General features: G+C 37.2%; 1 protein-coding gene across 9 annotated transcripts in view; it reads right to left on the bottom strand.

Annotated features, from left to right (window-relative positions):
- Positions 1-21,777, bottom strand: part of MGA (MGA, MAX dimerization protein) — a 150,550-nt gene that overhangs the window by 7,023 nt on the left and 121,750 nt on the right. For 6 of the 9 annotated variants that reach the window (XM_013966997.2, XM_018054415.1, XM_013966998.2 and 3 more), the window contains 9 exons: positions 19,706-20,003; positions 17,798-18,424; positions 13,868-14,158; positions 12,169-13,679; positions 8,842-8,972; positions 6,037-6,088; positions 3,672-3,878; positions 2,191-2,302; positions 949-1,182 (listed from right to left, as the gene is read on the bottom strand). In XM_013966997.2, the coding sequence (XP_013822451.1) occupies positions 949-1,182; positions 2,191-2,302; positions 3,672-3,878; positions 6,037-6,088; positions 8,842-8,972; positions 12,169-13,679; positions 13,868-14,158; positions 17,798-18,424; positions 19,706-20,003 (3,463 nt within the window). The remainder of the gene's footprint in view (positions 1-948; positions 1,183-2,190; positions 2,303-3,671; positions 3,879-6,036; positions 6,089-8,841; positions 8,973-12,168; positions 13,680-13,867; positions 14,159-17,797; positions 18,425-19,705; positions 20,004-21,777) is intronic. The other 3 variants (XM_013966999.2, XM_005685519.3, XM_013967000.2) reach the window with 2 other exon arrangements.

Raw genomic sequence — 21,777 nt, forward strand, 5'->3', positions numbered from 1 at the left:
TAAGGATAAACGATCTTCAATTAATGCTAGTGTACAGTCTAGGAATGTAGGAGACATGCCTAAAACCACACTCTGACTTAAAAAGCAAGACATTTCAAATTTGTTGGGGAACCTCAACTTGCAATTTACTTTTTGAATGACTTTTCAGTAATGGTTACCTATCCACTGATTCTCTTAAAGGACAGAATTTTATTTTTGCTGAGGAACAGAGCTATAGAACCACTTTTTCAATGGAATGCTTCTGATGGTCTTGCTGGTGAAGCAGGATGAAGGTACACACTATTTCATGCCTAGGTTTGCTTTCCTATAAACCTCTAAGAAATTACTTCAAGTTTTTACACCTCAGTTTTTCCATCTGTAAAATAAGGTGACTGGACTAGATGGTCACTAAAGTCCTTACTTATTTAGCAATAACATCACTTGAATGTGCAATGTGAAAACTAACTCATATTTTAGTATACATCACCACCTTCTTAGCTGATATAACCAACCAGATTTCCTTGGTTGCTACACTTGGCTATCCAAACAGTAAAAGAGTAGAAAAGGATATACCATTTTCAGAGGATATAAGCAAGTAATGTAAACATAGTAATGTAACATAGCCTCACCTTCAAAATCATATAGGACAGAGTAAGAAATCAAAACCAATTTACTTTGTTCCTATATAGCAATTCATTGACAGACTGCAATCTGATTAAAAAGAGCTTGGTTAACAAAAATAAACTCCTACCAGAAATAAGTCTTATATGTTACCATGACGGATAACTTATTAGGATTTGCTTGAGTGTGTAAAGCTAGAAAATGAAATCTAATGTAGTTAATATTCTGCTTTTAATACAACTCATCTTTCATCTAATTAAAACTAAAATTATGGCCAAGATGTTCAGTTCTTTAATCTAAACCGAATGTTCATCTGCATCAAGGAAAGCAAAGAAATGTCCCTCCTACCTGTGGCCTGGTCTTTCTTTCTGGAAAGAATCAAAGGCTTCCCCTTCCTGTTATTTATAAACATCTGTCCGAGATCTACAGATGATGCAGGAGCTCCTTCCTGCTGTTTGCTAGTTCTGGGAGACACAGCAAACTCATCTGATCCCATCTTCTTCTTTCTCTTTTGTGCCTCTAATGCTTGTTGTTTTGCATAAATATACTCTAGCTTCTTCAGGACCACTTCTTCTGTCTTACCTATAGGTTGAGAGGAAATAAACTGTCACACTCTATAAGACCCCACATAATAATGAGAAGTAGAGTCCAGTTGATTTAACTATATCCCCAAAAATATGGCAGTCAAGAGTGATTATAATTGGAAAAAAAAAAAAAAAAGTCCCATCCAGTCAAAAGACAATTCTGATGGTAATTCTGGGAACCAAGACTCAAATGAAGTAGTATTTGAAAGATCTACTAAGGATTTTCCTTACTAAAGCTGTTATTTATGACCTTTTTTTTTTTGAGAGACATGAACCCCAAAAATCTTTATTGGGAGGCTGAAGGGCGAAGGTCTGTCTTCTGCAGCTTCTTCAGGCTGGCACGGGGCTCATAGACCCTACCTAGCTGGGGTCATGGAGCTCTCGTACTGTCTCATTCAGGGGCCCCAGGGTGACCTCTGTTGTTGTCCCCACAGATCTGTTCCAAAGAGTAGCTGGAACCATTATCTTGCTGTGAAACCATCGTAATCTTAACTGGAGGTCTTCTGGGATCTGAGACTGGGCCGCGTGGGCTTTCCACTGTCCCGGTTTCTAGCACGATGGGCATTCCCCTGTGCTGGATTTTCTTCGTGTTCCACCTCTACCACGGGAGCTTCACTAAGTTGGGCTCCGGTTGTGCTTGGCCTCTTCCACGTGGAGGTTGTTTCAGCCAGGTTAAATCCGAGTCACAGCACCATAGAGGTCACGTGAGTGTATGTTCCTCGGTTCTTTGTCTTGTCCCAACGATTTGGAGCAACGGACATTAAAGCCCTCAGCGCGTCACAGCTCTTGGGTCTTGGACAAACCGTGTTATAGCTCTTAGGCAAATCAGTGTTACAGCGCTATTTTATTTAGAAGATAGCAGGAGAATCCATCCTCGAAGCGTGAGGGCATGCCAACCCAAGGGAAGAGAGTGGAGGAGCGCATGGGGGAGGGGGAGAGAGAAAGAGCGCACGCACGTGGGAGAGTATTTATGACCTTTACCAGAGATCATTCACCATTATCTCACCTGAAAGTGATGATACTTTCCGTATCAAAATATTCCGTTTGCGAGTCAGGAGATTCTTCTGTCCTATCAACTTGTCTGCCTGATCTGTTAGCCCCTGAATTTCACTGAATGCCTAGAAGAGAAATAACAATATCATGTCCATCAATTTTCTTTTTCTGAAAAACAGGTGAGGTCTACACAAATTTCTTTAATAAAAACTTTTAAATCTAATATTTTAGAGAACTTTATAATGTCATTTAAAACCATTTTTATTGTTTTACAAACTTATGGTTACCCCTGGGGAAACAGGTAGGAGGTATAATAAACTGGAAGACTGGGACTGACATATACATGCTACTATATATAAAACAGATAACTAATAAGAACCTACCATTTATAGCACAGGCTACCTTATTCAATACTCTGCAACAGCCTGTACAGGAAAAGAATCTAAAATAGAGTGGATGTACCTACATATGTATGTATGGGCTTCCCTGGTGGCTCAGTGGTAAAGAATCTGTCTGCCAATGCAAGAGACACAGACTGGATCTGTGGGATGGGAAGTTTCCCTTGAGAAGGAGATGGCAACCCACTCCAGTATTCTTGCCTGGGAAATCCCACAGACAGAGGAGCCTGGCGAGCTATAGTCCATGGGGTCGCAAAGAGTCAGAAACAACTTAGGGACTAAACAACAACAATGTATATGTATAACTGGTTCACTAACACAGCTAACTAACATACTAACACAACACTGTAAATCAACTATATTCTAATAAAAATTTAAATAATAAAGTATACAAGTGGAAAAAACAAGTCGATTCCAAAAAGGAGGCTTTTCTGGTTTCTACTTCTAGGGAAAGTGATTATTTATGAAGAGCACCACTGAGTGGTATTTTCACTACTGCAAGGAAATACCAAACATTTTACTCTGCTTAGATTTTAATAATCAACTTTAAAATCAACTCCTATTCTAAGCAAAATCTGGTTGAAACCACCTTGTTCTAGAGGGATAAAATGCTTGCCTTATACACTTCCAACCTTTAATTATAAGCAATTGAAACAAAATTACCTTAAGCTATTATTCTAAATGACAAAATTAAAATTTCTGTTAGCTTGAATACTACAGTTTCCTTTAAAGTGACTGTCAACCATTAAGAATTATGTCAAAATAGTAGTTGTCTTGTGTCTTTCACCATGACAAACTTTTCTAAGTGCTATGGAGAACAATAGTTTACAGAAATTGTTGTAAACAGAGTTTATCAGTTTCTAACTTTATTTTCAAAATGAATAATTAACTCTGCTGGTTCAGAATCTGACTTTCAATGAAAAGCAACTCTGATTAACATAAGGATTTTCTTCCAAAGGGATTTATTGGACACTCACTAGTCTACATTCAAATGATAAACACAAGCTCTATGTCAATTTTCTTCCTTTTCCTTTTATGTATCTAAAGAAGATTCTCTTAGTCAAGTCTTATTTGTCTCTCATTTACACAGACTTACCCTAGTAAGAATGAGACTTTTGGAAACCTTAGAAGAATGAAGTAACCCCAATGTGATCTTCAGCTTCTCAAAGAGATCTCTCATTTCACCACGGCGGCGGCGTTCATTGGCAGTGTGTGTCCGGCGATAATACGCAAAAGCTTCTGCTTCTTTCTGTAGTTTTTCACTCCAACAATCAGGTTTTAGCTTTAGAGGAACTTGTGCAGCCTATCCAAACAAAAGATTGCCTCCTAAGTATCTTTCACATCTATCCACTTTTTCACCACACCAATGGCACTGTTCTATATCAGACACCAACCATCTTCTGCCTAGAGTATCTTAATAGCCTCTCAGTTGGTCCTCTTACTACCAGTCTTTCTTTTCTCCAAATCAACAGTGAAAGTAAAAGTGAAGTTGCTCAGTCGTGTCCAACTCTTTGTGACCCCATAGACTAGCCTACCAGGCTCCTCTGTCCATGGGATTTTCCAGGCAATAGTACTGGAGTGGATTGCCATTTCCTTCTCCAGAAGATCTTCCCAACCCAGGGCTTGAACCAGGGTCTCCCGCATTGTAGACAGACGCTTTACCGTCTGAGCCACCAGGGAAGTTCACCAAATCAACAGTGTAAATTCTAAAACATGCTAATCTGATATCACTTCTCAGCTCAAATATCAAGTTTTCAAATGAGGGATTGAGAAAAAAGCTTATGTGTATAATTCATTATTGAGAGTTGTTTTTATGACACAAATTACATGAAAAACTTGACTAGTGGAAAACAAGTTTAAAATTTTTTTTTAAATACTATAAGACCCTTTACAATTTGGGAAAGGATCAACTGCCACTCTTCCTAAATCACTGTTGTCTCCAACCATTCCAAAGTGCTATAAATTTCCTAAGCACTCTATAATCCCACAGCTCCCTGTCATTACACAGGTTGTTGCCTACACCTATCCCTTTCCACCCTCCTTTATGACTTAACAATTAAATGCAAACCTTCACATTTTCCAGGAAAGTCTTCCTCAACTTTCAGGATGCCTTAGGCTTCCTTTCTCTCTTATTTATTCTAACTCTATTTTTAAATCATTTAAAGAAGTAGTAGATGCATACCGGGTTTAAAATATAAAAATGCAAAGAGCTTATAATGGAAAGCAACTGTGCCTTGTACCTATACCTGGATCCTCAGAAACAACCACTTTTATTCTTTGAGTTGCTTTTTCTGCTTAAGTCTATATCCTAAGTTAAAAACAGTATTTTTAACTATTTACTTCCTGCTATGCAGAAAAGAGTCCCTAGAATCACTTGGACTGCAAGGAGATCCAACCAGTCCATTCTAAAGGAGATTAGTCCTGGGTGTTCTTTGGAAGGAATGATGCTAAAGCTGAAACTCCAGTACTTTGGCCACCTCATGCAAAGAGTTGACTCACTGGAAAAACTCTGATGCTGGGAGGGATTGGGGGCAGGAGGAGAAGGGGACAACAGAGGATGAGACGGCTGGATGGCATCACTGACTCGATGGACGCTGAGTTTGAGTGAACTCCGGGAGTTGGTGATAAGACAGGGGGGCCTGGTGTGCTGCAATTCATGGGGTCGCAAAGAGGTGGACACGACTGAGAGACTGATCTGATCTGATCTGATACAGAAAAGAATTCAGTTCACCACTCTCTTATATCTCACCATCCCATCTTCCCAATACAGATAAATCATTTAGTTCTTCTACTGATCCCTTTACAACCAGAATATAATTCTATCTCCATTTCTCATGTCATCCACAATAGACAGTGTCTGTAAAACGAGGGTATCAGTACTCATATCCTTTATTTCTTCTTCCTTCTTTTACCTCCCAATCTGTAATTTGTACTTACACATTTTTCAAAATTGAAATTAATTATTCCACAGTGTTAAGTAAGGATAAAGAGAAAATCTTGCTTAATCACAGTACCATGACATCCTACACAATATATTAAGAAAATCAAAGAAAATTTATAATCTCATTGCTCCCTGAATTGCTAGCCATTATTTCAGATAACAAGTAATTTTTTAGGTCACTGGAAAAATCAGGAGTCTAGATAAGAAAGAATGCTAGCCTATTTCACATCACATCATTACATTATACAATTAGTTTTCATATAAGCAAATCAAGTTTCACAAATTCCATGCCCATTTTAATTCCTCTAAATTATTCTATCAACTAGGTGGGGTTGGAGGGAGAATTAGGGGAAAAAAACAGTAGTAGTGTAATTTCATTAAGAGGGGGGGAAAGCTGATTATATTAATTCATTGGTAAAAACAGCCCTAAAATAAGTCATAATTAATGTGTTTTACCTGTAAGGACAAATGTTATCAATTTTATTAAATGAGCAATTATCATTAAATATACTGTAAATACCTTTCGACTCCTTTCAGTAGCTTTTTCATCTGCAGAGACAGGCACACGGCACCTAAATAAAGACAGTATTTTCCAAAGTCTTATTGAAATTCAATAATCTAAGACCTATTTCAAACCATCCCTAACTGCCTAAACTGTGACTGGCTTCTTTTCCCATATTCCCATTTGTGACAATATAATTTATTCAACAATATCCTTTTTTCTCAAATTCTCCCAAAAAAACCCTAAAACTGCAAATTACATTTTTCAATTGTGAAATATTTCAAACATATAAAACTGTACAAACAAAATACATAATCAACATCCAGGTATCTGTCATTCAGCCTAAGAAATAAAATATCCGCCTTCCGTCCTTCTCATATAGTTTTACTAGGAATGTACTGAGTCATCTTTAAAAAGAAAATATTGTGTAGCATTTTAAACATATGTAATGTGTATCTTTCTTCGACTGATTTGTTTCATTCAACATTACATATGAGACATGTTAATACTTGTAGTTTGATCATTTTAACTGCTCATAGAGTATTCCAGTGTAACTTCTCTAAATTTTATTTTTTAGTATGTTAGTAATTATTTACGTTGCATCCAAATTTTCACAATGGGAAATGCTGGAATGGACAATCCCACACATGACCCCTTGTACATGTGCGTGAACCCTTCTAGAATCTATATCTAGGAGCGGAACTGATGTATAGAAGAAATGCACGCACATCTTCAACTGTAGTCACATCACACTGCTCCCCGAAGAGGTAATAACTCATACCCCCACCCGACCTGTAGTATGTTCCCACTGTTCCACAACTAGACAATAAAAATCTCAATTTATGCCAATCTTCTGGGTATAAATTTGTAAAGTCATTGTGGTTTAATCTTTATTTCCCTTCATTACTTGTGAGGGGGGAACAAATTTGTGTATGTTTACTGGCAGTCCAGGCTTCCTCTTCTGTGAATTGCCCACAATATCCATTACTTACTTTTCTATTGGATCATACTTTTCTTTCCTTTCTCTTTAAAATTTTCTTAATCTTATTTATTTTTGGCTGTGCTGGGTCTTCATTGCTGCCCAGGGTTTTCTCTAGTTGCAGTGAGCAGGGGCTACTCTAGGTGTGTGGTTTGCAGGCTTCTCTTGTTGTGGAACACAGGCTCTGGGGCATGGGCTCCAATACTTGCAGTACACGGGCTCAGCAGCTGTACCTCCTGCACTCTAGAGCACAGGCTTGATAGCAGTGGCCCATGGGCTTAGTTGCTCCGAGGCATGTGGGATCTTCCTGGATTAGGAATCAAACCCATGTTGCCGGCACTGGCAGGCAGATTTTTTACCAGCAGGGAAGCCCATGGGTCACCGTTTTCTTACTGACTTGTAAGAATTATTTTATATCCTTCGTACTAATCCTCTAACACATATTGCAAATATTTTCCTTACGGTCTGAAATCACCTTTTTACTGAAAGAAATTTTTAACAATCTGTTCCTTTACAGTTTGTGCTCTTTAACTGTTGATTATTCCTGGCCCTTTATTATTCCAGTCCATAAAGATGGAATCTGTTTATTGAAATCTTCATTGATTATTTTTCTTCATTTTTTCTATGTCTTTCAGTAACATTTTATAAAAGTCTTGCACAACTTCTATCAAAAATCCCAAACAGCTTTTTTGTATTTTTAATTATTTTTTTGTTTATTGCTATTGTTTTAGAACTCAATTTTAGTATACTGAACTTACATCCTGCAATATTACTGAATTTAAGTCTAATTAAGTTTTTAAGAGATTTAAATTCTTTCAATCATAACCAACAGGCAACTGAGGTGTTTTGTGTGTGCTCAGTCATGTTCAGCTCTTTGCAACCCCATGGGCCGTGGCCTGCCAAGCTCCTCTAGCCATGGTTTTCTCCAGGCAAGAATACTGGAGTGGGGTGCAATTTCTTACTCCAGGGGATCTTTCCACCCCAGGGACTGAACCTGTGTCGCTTGCACTGGCAGGCAGGTTCTTTAACACTAGCACTAACTGGGAAGTCCAGGTAATTGAAGGACCCTCCAAATAGCCCTGGATCAAAGAAAAATAGCACCATATCCTACCTTAGACTTTCTCAACTAGGAATGAAGAATTACTGTTTCTCAACTCATTGCTACTTTAGGTAGCTGATGATATAATAGCTTAAAAAGCACAATGTCTGGCACAAATAAGTCTACCTTCTTTCCCTCATACCCCAGCCAATTCCTAATCAATATAAGGTTTACTAAAGCATAACATTTTTTTCCTAAGTCATCTTATCATTCTCTGTGTTTTCATCTCATCAGCTGAACAGGCAGAAAATTTTTTCTAACTGTACCTCACCCATTCAACTAGCGAAGTAACCGAATTTAGAATTTACAACCATATCTTTAAAAGATAAAGAACTTTACTGAGTAGTCCACTGTCAGTTATGCTAGTCATTTCATATATTATCTGATTTAATGCCTTAAAAAAGGGCATTTTCCTCGTTTCATAGGTAAAGAATCTAAGAGTCAGAGAGATTACACACTTGCCCAAAAGGGTAAACAGCTGCAAACTCGCAAAACTAGCATTTTAATGCCCATGTATCTGGCTCGGAAAGCATGTTATTCACATTTATATACTGTTTCCTGGCAATAACAAGGAAGTTAATTACCTCTGAATTTCAGCTCCTTTCCTCATCTACTAATAAGAAAAAAAGCTAGAGAAATAAAGGAACTATGTCAGTTACCCAAACTCTTGACTAGAACATTAAGTTTTGCTTATGGTCACAATACAACAACAAGAAATAACAATCCAAAGAAAAATAAGACTTACGGCTGTTTCAAAATCTCTGTATGGACAGCTGTGCTCTTCATGTGGGTGACATTAATTTCCTCCGGGAGCTCTTCTACAGTCTCAATGTCCACTTGTTCATCATCATCCTCAATGTATTCTATACAGTTATTCTGAAATACAGCAGTCCAACAGTAAATAAAGCATTGGGAAGCAAGCACACCTAAATTTTTCAACTGAATGTTTCCCTTATAAAGCCAACCAGTGCCAAACCTTGATCTTAAACCATGAGTACTGATAACCCTAAACCTGTTAATCTTAAAATGGAATTAAGTCATAAAGACAGCATATGGTTAGGGCTAACAACCAAGAACTACATTATAAATCACAGATATTCTGAGTTGGCCAAAAAGTTCATTCAGGTTTCTCCCCAAGATGGTATAGAAAAACCTGAACAAACTTTTTCACAACCCAACAAAGATTAGACTAAAGAGACAGTCTCCAAAGGGCTGTGCTGATGTTTCAATATTATTGCAAGTGGGCAAATTCAAGTATAGATATATTAAAGTTGCATAAATCTAAAGATTAAATAGCAATCAAATAAAACGTGGTGAGGGAGAAGGTAGAAAGCAGAAAAACTCAAGTGCTAGTGTAACAGTGCCTCATGGTTAACCCCATATTAAACACCCACAAAAACATATTCAAGGCAGATATGCAAACAGAATATACCCCAGACAATCTTCTAAGTATCTCAATCCCACAGAATGAGAGCTTTTGAAGAATTTCAGATACCAAAAGAAGCCCAGGCTTGCTGTACTGCTTATTATACCAAAAGATGAGTCAATCGGTAAGCATTTATTGAGCACCTACCAAAGAAACTCACAACTTCTCAGGTAGCACTAGAGGTAAAAGAGCTCATCTGCCAATGCAGGAGATGTAAGAGATACGGGTTCGATCCCTGAGTCGGGAAGATCCCCTGGAGGAGGGGACGGCAACCCACTCCAGGATTCTTGCCTGGAAAATCCCAGGGACAGAGGAGCCTGATGGGCTACGGTCCATAGGGTCACTAAGAATCAGACACAACTGAAGTAACTTAGCTTGCATATAAACTATATGGATTATGGGCTATGCAGATAGAATTTCGAAGTCCACCTTTAAACAGTGTTTATTATGCCAGAAACTAAACAGAGAATGTTATCTACAACTGTACTGTACCAAAGAAGCACAACACAAAATGAAGCATCCCTATCACTTTATTAGCTCTATTTTAATCTCACCAGAAAAATTACTTACTCCCAAATTACAGGCTCCCTATGGCTAACAGACATAAATGACTCAAGTCATCATTTATGATCCCCAATTTAATCATCATCTAAATATTGTATATTAATCAGTGCATATTAAAATTAACTTTGGGAATCTGAACCAACAAAACCCCAAAAGTTTGAATACTAATGTAGGCAGATGCTTTATAATATTTAAACTGAAGAATATGTAATTACATGGCTTTAATTGGAGGCTTTGTAAATAATATCCAACTTAATCAGGGAAGATTTAAATTAAAAAGGTTACTCACAACTTTCCTTACACTATTCCAATATAATGCTTAATACAGGCATAAAGCTATCACAGGTGTCAAACATATACATAAATACAATGTATAATTTAAATTTGAATGCCCTTACTTTAAAATGGCCAGTGTACCTGTCAGATTTCCTATTTGGAAGTTCAAGCAATGCCACTCTGTATGACTAAGACATTCTAAAGGTTCCATTAAGTCAGTTCTACTGATAGCAATAGTTTTCACTGATTTTGTTTGTTTGTTTGTTTTCACTGATTTTAAAGCAGGACTGTTTTTGACTTGTGGTTGCCTATGGGGAGGAGGGTTGAGTAAGGGATGGACCGGATGCAAACTATTATATATAGAATGGATAAACAACAAAATCCTACTCTATGGCACATGGAAGTATATTCAATATCCTATAATAAGCCATAATAGAAAAAAATTTAAATTAAAATAAAGCTGGACTGTTTTTGGTCTGATGCTTATCTAAGCTGACTTATAATGAGACTGCAAAAAGTGCAACAAGATTGGCAATCTAACTCCTAAACTACCTACAGATGTAAGTCCTCAAAAAGGATGAGGTTATAGATAGAATGCAAGGCAAATGCATTAACCATCTCATTTACAAATGAGACAGGTGAGGTTCAGAAATAATGACATAGAAATATTTCAATACACAGACATTTTAGAGTTTTAAAATATAAACCTTTTTGCTATATTTTATCTGCCTAAGACAGTTAGGCATTAACAGAGGAGGACCAGGTAACACAAGAGAACAAATCTCAAAAGGAGTGAAATTCTAAAACTGCCATGGCAAGAATCACTGCAAAGGGCCATATTATCTCAATTTCAAGACACCCCACAGGCAGATGGCTATAACCTCCTTATGTTTTACATCAGGGGAAGGGCACAGCACACCACAGCACCCCCATTTGTTTCTGTAACTGAGGTTTTTACTGGAACACAGCCACACTCATTCACTTACTACTGTTTATGGCTGCTTTCCCTCTATAGCAGCAACTGAGTAGCTGCAAAAGCAAGTCATATAGCCTGCAAAGTCTAAAATAACTACAAACTGGCCCTTTACAAAAAAGTTTGCCCAACTCCTGCCCTATATCATACTGATGCTCAATTACTTAGCTCAGCAAACACAACTCTACACAGAAGTCTATAAAAATGGCTTCGGCAAAATAAAAAAATAAAAATAAATTATAAAGGTCAAATTACAAAGGAAGATGACCAGAGGTTAGAATATAAATTCTAGACACTAATTATTTAATTTTAGGAGATGGTTAGAAAGCAACTTTAGGCAGGGTGATAATAAAATATTAAATGATGTTTTTCATTTCTCTCCAAAACAAAAAACATCTCTACAAATGCTGATAGACAAATTATCTTCCAGTTCTAAGGCCACCCATTCCCTGTTTCTTATGTATATCTACCAGATAAGCTACAATAACTTTGCATAAATGTGATCTCAAAACTGAGATCAAATGGAAGTAGTGATTTTAGGACTTAAAAAAAAACCAAAAACCTAATTTGATAGGGACTCTCAAAGCATCTATTCCCCCAAGGCTTAAACCAGCCTTCCTGTATAATATCAGAGAAGTCTCAAAGCACAATATAAGCTCAATAAATGTTACCTGACTGACACAGCCTAAAAACTACAAAGTCATTTAATCATGATTTAAAGCTAGGCATCCAATTGAATGTATCAGTCTTAGTTATCTTCTGGAAAAGCTATTGTCTCTAATGAATCATTTAAATTCTTGAGGTTTCAGTCACAACAAAAATGGGCTCACCACCTTTTCTACATCATCAACCTCCTCACTCTGGTAGTCAGAAACAACATCCACAATCTCATCAATAGAATCATCGGTTTTCTCATTCTCATCTTCTTCATCATCCTCTTCCAACTCCAGAACAGTGAAATCAGTACTGCTGCTCCCACCCGTCTTCTCTTGCTTTGGTTTTATCTGTTCTCCTGAGAGCAGTAAGTGACCTTGAAAATGTCCGTCCCTTCTGCTCCCTTTGGCAGCTCTCCTAGGGACAATGGAGAAGGTTGTAGGACTAGAAATCCTACTCCAAGAATCACATTCAGTTTTTAAAATTCTGGCATTCTCACTAGTTCCACTTTTTCCAAGTAAATCAGAGATACTGTGTTCTTGTTGAAACACATCTGAATTTTCCTTACAAGTTTTTGTTTCTTTAATTAATTGCTCATTTGTCTCATTCTTGCCTTCTTGTGAAGTTCTAACATATTTCTGGGCCAAAGGGCCCTTTAAGTGTTTTCTCCACCTCTCCTTAATGCTGTCCTTCTCCAGAGACTCTCCACAGTCCTTCTCCTTGGCCTCTGGCTTTGGATTAGACTGCTGCTCCACAACTCTACTGCCTGAAAATTCAACTTTGCTTTCTTCTTTGGAGATAACTGGAAATTCATTTGATTTTTCCTCTGGATTGTCTAAGCCTTTCTGCTGTTCCACTTTCACATCACCAAGTTTTTTAAGTTGCACATTATTCACACTTTGGATGTTACTGGCTCTTCCAGAAATGGTCTTAACTTCTAGAACAGTCAGTTTTTCTTTGGAACTGTTATGGTTCCTAATCCCATATTCTTTCTCAACATCTTTATAGTCTTCACCTGTGTGTGAGCCAGTGCTATAGACATGCTCAGAAGGTTTAACAGCTGAAGGCCCTTCTTCTATAAGGGATTCTTCATCTAAATGATCACCCCCATCTTCCAAGGAATCATTCAGAGTTTCTTCTGAGACAGCAGCTCCTGAGTTTTGTTTTATTATTATATTAGTCTCAGGCTCTACAGCTTCTCCTCCTGACTGTAGAACCTTCTTAGTTTCTTGCTCTCTTTTTAAAAAGCTTGTTTCATCTTTCTGGTCTGCATTCTGAGATTCTCTTTTCATCTGAAGTGAAGCAACATGTTGAAGAATGGAGCTGGGAACAGGCTTTTGTCCTGGGAGCTGCAACAAGGCAAAACTACCAGACTGGAGAGGAATAAGACTGGCTGTACCAACAGGCTGCCCTCCTGAACTATAGGTTATTTTGGTTTCAGAGGCTGTTTTACTTGTGAAACTTTGTGGTTCAGGAGGGGAAATCCTCAGGGTCAATGTACCAGACTGAGACACAAAATTAGGTCCAGAAGAAAGCAATGATGGTGCCTGAGTGATAACATTCATTGCTGGAGAAGACCCAACAGCCTGAATTACAGGATTCACAACGGAGAAAGCAGAGGGTGAAGCCGAAGAAGGTGGAGTCTCTGATGGTTTGGAAGGAGTGGGTAAACGGATTCCCATCACAGACCCTGGTGAGGAAAAAAAAAGCATTTTAAATCACCATTGGCCACATCAAAGACTTTCAAAGTACATATTTTTTTCTAACAGGTGACTGATTTCAAGAGACTGATAAGACTAATCCTAGTATATGAATATACCATATGACCAAATGATTCAAGAGAAGAGAAACTTATCAAAAATATCTCTAACTTTATACCTGGGTTCCGAAACATGACAGGTTGTAAGTTGGGCTGGTTATTAGATCCTCGAAGCTGATGCAAAGGGAGAAGCTGGACAATCTGCCCATTAGGGTGCCTGAACAGGTTCATTCCACTTGGACTCCTAACAGGTTGTAAGACCATCCGATGTCCCTGAAGTTGTGTGTTTGGGACAGGTCTAAGAGTAGGAGAACCCTGCTGCACTGGAATCAACAACAATCGAGGTCCGGGACGTTTCACTGTGTTAGGAGAGACCTGTGCAGGAGCCACTGGAATCTGAGGGGCATTTTCTGAAAAACAGGAGATGGAAACATAGTATCAGAATTTCCCTTTAATACTTGGGAAAAAATAATTATGACAAGGAATCTAACCATGCTACAGATAAGTATAAGTTTAAATTACAGAGTTAGCAAAATTCTGTATGTCCATGATATACGACTTACAGAACTTATGGCTGAGAATAATTTACTAATTCAAAGTTAAGTATTAACCAGACTTTACAGGGCCTTACATTTAGACTGGTTAAAAAAAGTGTCAACTGTCAAGAGGTACATTTAAAGAGATAATACTTCTGCCTAAAGAAAGAACATGGGCACGCCTCTAAACCTGGATTCTCATTAAAGTTCAAGTAAATTTTCTGTTCAACTTAAAAATTCAGGCTGTTAACACTTAACAGGCTATGTAGTTTAACAGGTCTTACTCAAGGAAGACAAAGTCAAAGACTAAAAATCACAAGGTACAAAAAAACTTCTTGGCCTTTAAAGTTAATTGACGAATAAGCATATAGATTTGTGAAAATTATTTTTCAGAAGGAAAAAACACACATATCCCCCCAAAATGGAATGTAATTAAGAGATATCAAAGAAGCGGGGAAATAAAGCCTGGTTAGGAAGAGGCAAAACATAGTTTTGAAACAGAAAAGGTAGACATTTAATGCAGAAGATGTGAATTAAAAGAGATCTCAAAACATTAATAGTACTGAAAGATGCACTTCAATGTCTGGAAGAAAACACCAAGGATATGGGAAAAAACAGTATGAGTTTTTGGTCACAGGAATAAAGAAGTAGGAATAACTAATAATAAGCATAAATGAAAGTGATCTAATATTACCATTCAAATTACTGAATTTCCTTAACATTATTATTTTCAACTATTCTTTTTTTGACATTTTTAAATAAAAATTTTCATTAGTTTGTCACTAAACATAAACACTAACAAGCCAAACAAAACAAAGATTTTAATACGTAATATGCACTCTGCCCAAAAAAAGTATCAAATTTCTAAAAGAAAGTGATGCTCCTTAACATTTACATGACAAATTACTACAGAAGATCCATGATTACTTTTGAAAAATAACACAAGACCAAACTGATTTAAAAAAAAGTGTGCAACTTTTTAAACAAACAAAAAAATCGTCTATCTTATGTGATTAAGAAACATGTTAAATTAAAACACTTTATTTCCTGAAAATTTCTGTTCAAATTGAGTTTTACAGAATGATTCAAAACCAAATTACTCCCAAAGCAGCCTTTAATATACACATTAAATAAGTGATTATTTATTGCCCTGGGTGAGAGGGTTAGAAGGGAAAGACAAAAGGATGAAAAGTCAAATGAAAAAGTCAGAGGTCTAAATCCCCAAGTTGGGATCCACTTTATGAAATTATAACAGAATCACATACTTCCTTAGAAGTTGGCAGTGATGTGAGTCAGCTCCATTTATAGAAGAGCAGATAAATAAATATACAACTAGTATTTCCTCAAGTAGTATTACATAAGATACTGTTATATAGAATAACACCACATTATACTGTCAGAATTTTAATCTTTTGATTAAATACAGAAGAAATTATGTCTCTGATATTGTCTTTAATATTAACATTTAAAAAAAGACTATGCCAACATTTTCTAACTTTCTTCATTAACAGAGAACAAGTCACACGTTAAAAACACACAGGAGCTGGCTAGTATTTGATACTTTTTATTATTACTGGTTCAGTTTATTTATTTAAGAGACTATCCTCCATTCTGGCAAGTAATGTTGGTTTCCAATTATAGTAATACTGCTCCTTTTAAAAGTATACTTAAGTGAACAACTGACTTGATTTAAATAAAAATAGTAAATCAATTATATGAGAGTACAAATGGGAATCAGAGCAAAATACCTGAACGTATATTCTGAGTGACTGAAATCTAAGAGAAAATGAACTACAAAAGGTAAACAACTTCACAGTTTCATGACATAATTAATAATATAAAGAAAGGTATACATGATTTAGAAGACATGACCAGTTAAAATATGACAAGATGTGAACTGTGAGTTTCAAAAGGAAATCAAAAAGGCTTCATCAAATACAATCTTACTTTTGAAGTAATATTATTGGCCATTTTTTGGTATGTGTGTTGACACTGTCATCCACTTTTCCTTTCAACAGCACTTCAATTTATAAATCCCTACTTTCCTAAAATATCTACAGGGATTTAAACCATGCCCCTGAAGACAAAAATATTTAGTAGGAAAACTATCAATAGCCAAGACAGAACTGTTGTCAGTTATTTTATTCCGCCTTATATCCTGTAGGGGCTTCCCTGGTGGCTCAGATGGTAAAGAATCTACCTGCAATGCAAGAGACCCAGCTTCAATTCCTGGGTCAGGAAGATCCTCTGGACAAGACGATGGCAACACACTCTAGTACCCTTGCCTGTCCTCCTCCATGGACAGAGGAGCCTCGTCAGCTATAGTCCATAGCGTCACAAAGAGTTGGCCACAACTAAGCAACTAACACACACACTATATCCTGCAAAGCCTCATCTCTCACACTCCCTTCCATACTAATTCTTCTTTGAGTCTACTAAGGTAACAACTTACTTTAGCTGGTTGAATTAGGATATAAAAGTGACCAAACTGTGAACTATTTCTATTTCAAATTCACTTAAACTAAGCCAACAAGAGAAAAAATTTAATTTTAACTAAAAAGTTGACATATAAAATATCAGAGTCCTAAACAAAGAAATATGCTTTCCTATTTCAATCAGTTTATGTATAATAATTAAGAGAATGTCAATAGTATATAGGAGTTGGGCTGATTCACACATGATTCGTACTAGGCGAGAGGACCTAGAATTTTAATTTTAAGCAAGGAGAGAAAAGGCCCTCAGCTTGGCTGCAACATAAACAGAAGCCCTCTGATCTGTCCTTTTTAAATAGAAAGCAGCAGCCCTCCCACTCCCAAAACTGGGCACGCCTACATTTGGTTCCCTCAGAGATGTGAGCCCTTAGCTCTCAACACACAAAAGCTGCTGCACTTCCTCCTGCACCCACTTTAATGGCTGCTCTACTGGCTCAGAGTTCCACTCCCATATGTAGCATTTCCATTCTAATGCTTTTGAAAATTTTTAATTTCCTGAGAAAATCTCTAGCCCCACTAAACCATCTGTTAAGGTTGTTTATCTCGAAGGTTAACAATTTTTATTAGCATTCTGGGGCTTCCCTGGTGGCTCAGACTGTAAACAATCTGCCTGCAATGCAGGAGACCTGGGTTTAATACCTGGGTTGGGAAGATCCCCTGGAGGAACAAACAGCTACTCACTTCAGTATTCTTGCCTAGAGAATTCCATGGACAGAGAGGAACCTGGCAGGCTAGAGTCCATGGGGTTGCAGAGTCAGACATGACTGAGTGACTTTCACTCACTCAGCGGTTACAAAATTGCACAAATGTTCACTGACTGTCCTAACCCTGTATTTACCATGAGGTCCATCATTTTTAGTGTTCAGTTTTGCAGAATGTAAAGGGTTGTTTTTTTTTGTTTTTTTTTTTTTTTTTTTCAGTTTTTAGCAGAAACACTTGATATATACCTGTAATTCTATCAGAACCACAACATTATATAACCAGCTATAAAATAAACCAGCTTGTAACATCTAGGCCTTACCTGGTCTCTGGCTCACTGGTGGACTCCCATCAATTCCCGAGAGTATAACGGGAACAGAGCTCAGAGATGAAGTTGGTGTGGTCACCATGGAAGAAGATGCAGCTGTGGTCACCACGACTATGGAGGTGGAGGCAGTGGAAGCAACAGGAAGAGTTATGGTTGGAGGAGATGCTACCAAAGACTTAGGAAAAGCAACTGAAGCCACAGGGGTAGTTATCCCAGTCGTTTTGATAAGGTTCAAAGTGGCTGTAGACTGGGTAGGTGTTACAAGAGTGCTGGTATTAGTTTCAGAGACCTCAACAACCCCTGCAATGGTGGCACCAGAGGAATAAGTAGTTTCTTTAGTTCCCACGTCAGATAGAGCAGTCGTAGGTGTCACAGCAGGAACATTTTCTAAAAACACTTGAGGGGTGGTAGTAGTGACAGCAGCAGTCACAGAGCTGCACACCTGAACTGGCTCAGAAGAAACCACAGGTGTGACGACCATTACTGGAGAAGGTCTGATACTGAACTTCTGTGGCCCTGTTAGGGGTTGGGGTGTGCTAACTCCAGGGATCTTCTGCTGCAGGGCTCCAACTTTACTCATCACAAACTGTGTGAACACACCACCAGGAGAGGGTCGAGCCGCTGCAAATAAAAATTTGCAGGTCAAAAATCTTCAGTTCTCATATTTCATCCTTGTAGTGATTGTGTTTATCAACATTTATTGTGCACCACTGGGTCAATTTCTTACAGGTACTATCTACCTGTAATTTCCACTCACAGAAGTCAAACATACCTGTCCACACAAACCTAACTTTCAAAATTCTAATAACTGAAGGGAATAAAATTGGATGCTCCTTCTGAAATTCCTTTGGTTATGCAATACAGTCAAACTGCCAGAACACTAATGAGACTGTATAGCACAGCAACACACAACTTCATCTAAAACAGGAAGAAAGTAAGGTAGCTGTATTCCTAATTCTAATTTTAAAAGTTGTTTGCACCACTTCCTTGTGTAACAGCACCTCTACCTCTTTATTGCTGTCCTTTTACAAAACAGTAAAGTTTTGCATTTTAGAAATATGCAAAAAGACATTTCAGAAGAGGGCAGGATAAGACGATTTTTTTTTTAATCACCAGTTAAAGCTACCTTTTTAACAAGAGGTAGAAATAGTTCTTTTTAAGGCAATGCCTATACTCCATCTTCACACAACTCCAGCATTTAGCCAGAGATTTCAATTTCCTATTAAGAGGAATAAAAACACAGCAAATGACATTTTTACTTAACATTTCTAAACAGATGTGAAAAAACAAAAAGAGGAATGCAATAAAATCAACTGTATATACTATCAATTCTAAAACACAAATGATTTCAAGGAGGCAATTTATTATAGACTCTTAACACTAAGATATTAAATAAAATAGGTTTTTACTCACAGAATAGGGATAAATATAATAAAGCAATGTTCCCAGAATTGTTTTACAAGAGCCTTCTATTCTAAGTCTATACTAACTCAATGCATTTTGATTTTGCTGGCTCCTTGGTTTCATAAATTCAGGGAACATACATACGACCGGTTACCAAAAATACCAGTTCTCATAGGAGAAATAGTAAATTAGGGAAAGTACTTAGGAATATGTATTCCCTTCTGCAAAACAAAATTAAAAAGCTAAGTCTTTTCTATGTTAACAAAACCAGTCCAAAAGTCTGGGAAATAACTATAAAACTAACTATAATTCAATTTATTTAGTATTGTAGGTCATCAGAAGAGTTACTAAAAAATCATTTAAATTCAGGCAAGATAAACATCAAGAAAAAAAAGTACCAACTTCTATATTTCTCTAAGCTTTACAACCTCCATATCTGTGTCCACTGGCCCAGCACCAAATCCCAACCCTTCCCAAAACATGAACAGTCCAACTTACCAATTGGTCTTTTCGCTGGGACAAATGCCTTCAGGTTCTTCCCAGGGCGATTTGTTGTAGTGCCAGAAGATGATGCCATTTTGGAATTGGATGTTGAAGGCAACAGGGTGCGTGGTTTCCTGGATGCAGCCACCTTGGCATTGGATGCTACCTTGGAGATGACAGTACTGAGGGTTGAGAGGTCCAGGACTGAGGGTCGCAACCTGCCTGTGATATAAGCAGCTAGCCTATTGGCTGGATGCAATGCCCCCATCTGTCCCAATAGCAACTTAGCCTGCGGGTAACTCTTACCATTAACCTGAAACAAGTGGCAAAGAGAAATTCTGTAAAGATAAAATTCTCTTGCTAACTCATCTCCCTTGACAAGGGTTTCATTTTTACAAGGTTTTAAAAGTCTATTTTTCAGATTTAAAGGGAAAAAGAAATGGACTTTTCCCATTTGGTATAATCTGAGTATTTAGGAGATGAAAAAAAATGCCGCCATCTGATATTCTCAGCTAATCTCATCTCCTTCATTTTGGAAGTTTAAAAACAGAATCTTAGAAACTCATCATACCTGCGTTCTAGATTTGTGGAAGGTACAGTCAAATCTAAGGAATCATCCAATTGTTTTACTTGTCAATAAGCAATTATGGTTGAGTTATTAATAATCATCAGCATAAAAATGAGTAACTGAGTTCCACAGAATCTCTCTGATGAGACCAGAGGCATAATGAAACTTTCTCACAAGGGTCCTTAATATTTGAAAAATACATGGTAGTCTGCTTTAATTTATGAGAAAGTCACTGTTACAAATACCTAAGCCACAAAGTCACCTTAGTTTTCAGTTTTCAAAAAATTCAATTTTGAAGTCAACTATCTTCATCTTTTGCACAAAACTTGGACTCAAAATAAATGCTAGTTGAAATTCATTGTAATTTTTTTTAAGTTGCCACTAAATTGTCAAAAGAAAGTGAATCAATGAATGAGGTAAAGATTCTTCTCTATTGCCTGAGTTGACAGACTGCCCATCTTAGACAGAAGAATGGAGTTCTCTATGTCTTACTGCTAAATGACTATCGAAGAAATCTTTTTCTGTCTCTCTTTTCCATTATTTAAAGGGGCGAGGAAGCGGAGTAAGGCAGAGAAAATCCTACTCTCTAAATTAATGGAGAACTGGTAAGGAGAATAGCTACACCAAGCTACTCCCTCTTCTAAGACACAAAATTATTCTGTTTCTTAGGTAAAATTATTATTTCCAGACAGATCAGTATATATTTGCCCTGAGTTTGATCCAAAGAATATGATCTTTCCATCCTAAACTTTCCTACACAGTTTTCCAGGCTCTGTGGAGTCTGGATCAGATACTCCTGTCTTCTCCTTTGGGACTTGCTCTGAAGACTACTCGGCAGCTTTCCCAAAGCATACCTTACAGTGGCCTGACTGCTATGCAGGTTCGTATTTTATGGGGGCATTCTGAGTCCCAGACAGGAGAACACAAAATTTCTATGACTGTATTTGAAGAGGGCCTAGTCTCACTAAAATATCAGGTAAGTTGCTGTTCTCAAAGCATCAATCAGTAAATGAAACAAGGAGAAAACACTCTCATTATTAAGAGTTTAAGAAATATCAACAGAAGCAGTTACATAGCAACTGCAATAGAAAGTTTTTAATTAAGTAGATCAGTTATAATGGTGGCAAAGCCCTTAACCCAGAGAAGCAGTTAGCTAGTAAAGTCAAGTAACCTTAGCAGTAATGTCAGACACGACCCCACATTTTTTACTCTGATATAAAAGTGCATTTAATGTCACTGAACAAAAGGAAACTCTTTTGGACCTATGACTACATTTTACCTCAGAACTTTCCTTCAAAAAGATTTTCTACATGCCAGTGTAATTTTACTAACATATCTGTCTGAAGTACTAAGTAGCAAGGATATAGATATTTGCCCTATAATAATGATTAGACTGGCAAGAACTCTATGAATCAAATAAAGATAAAATATGTAAACTGTGGCTCAATTTTTTAAAAATTTATGTATTTGAATAACATCTTCCTAAATTTAAATTTTCTCCCAAGTTTTCAAACATATA

Source organism: Capra hircus, chromosome 10 (assembly GCF_001704415.2).
Source record: "Capra hircus breed San Clemente chromosome 10, ASM170441v1, whole genome shotgun sequence".
Lineage (NCBI taxonomy): Eukaryota > Metazoa > Chordata > Mammalia > Artiodactyla > Bovidae > Capra > Capra hircus.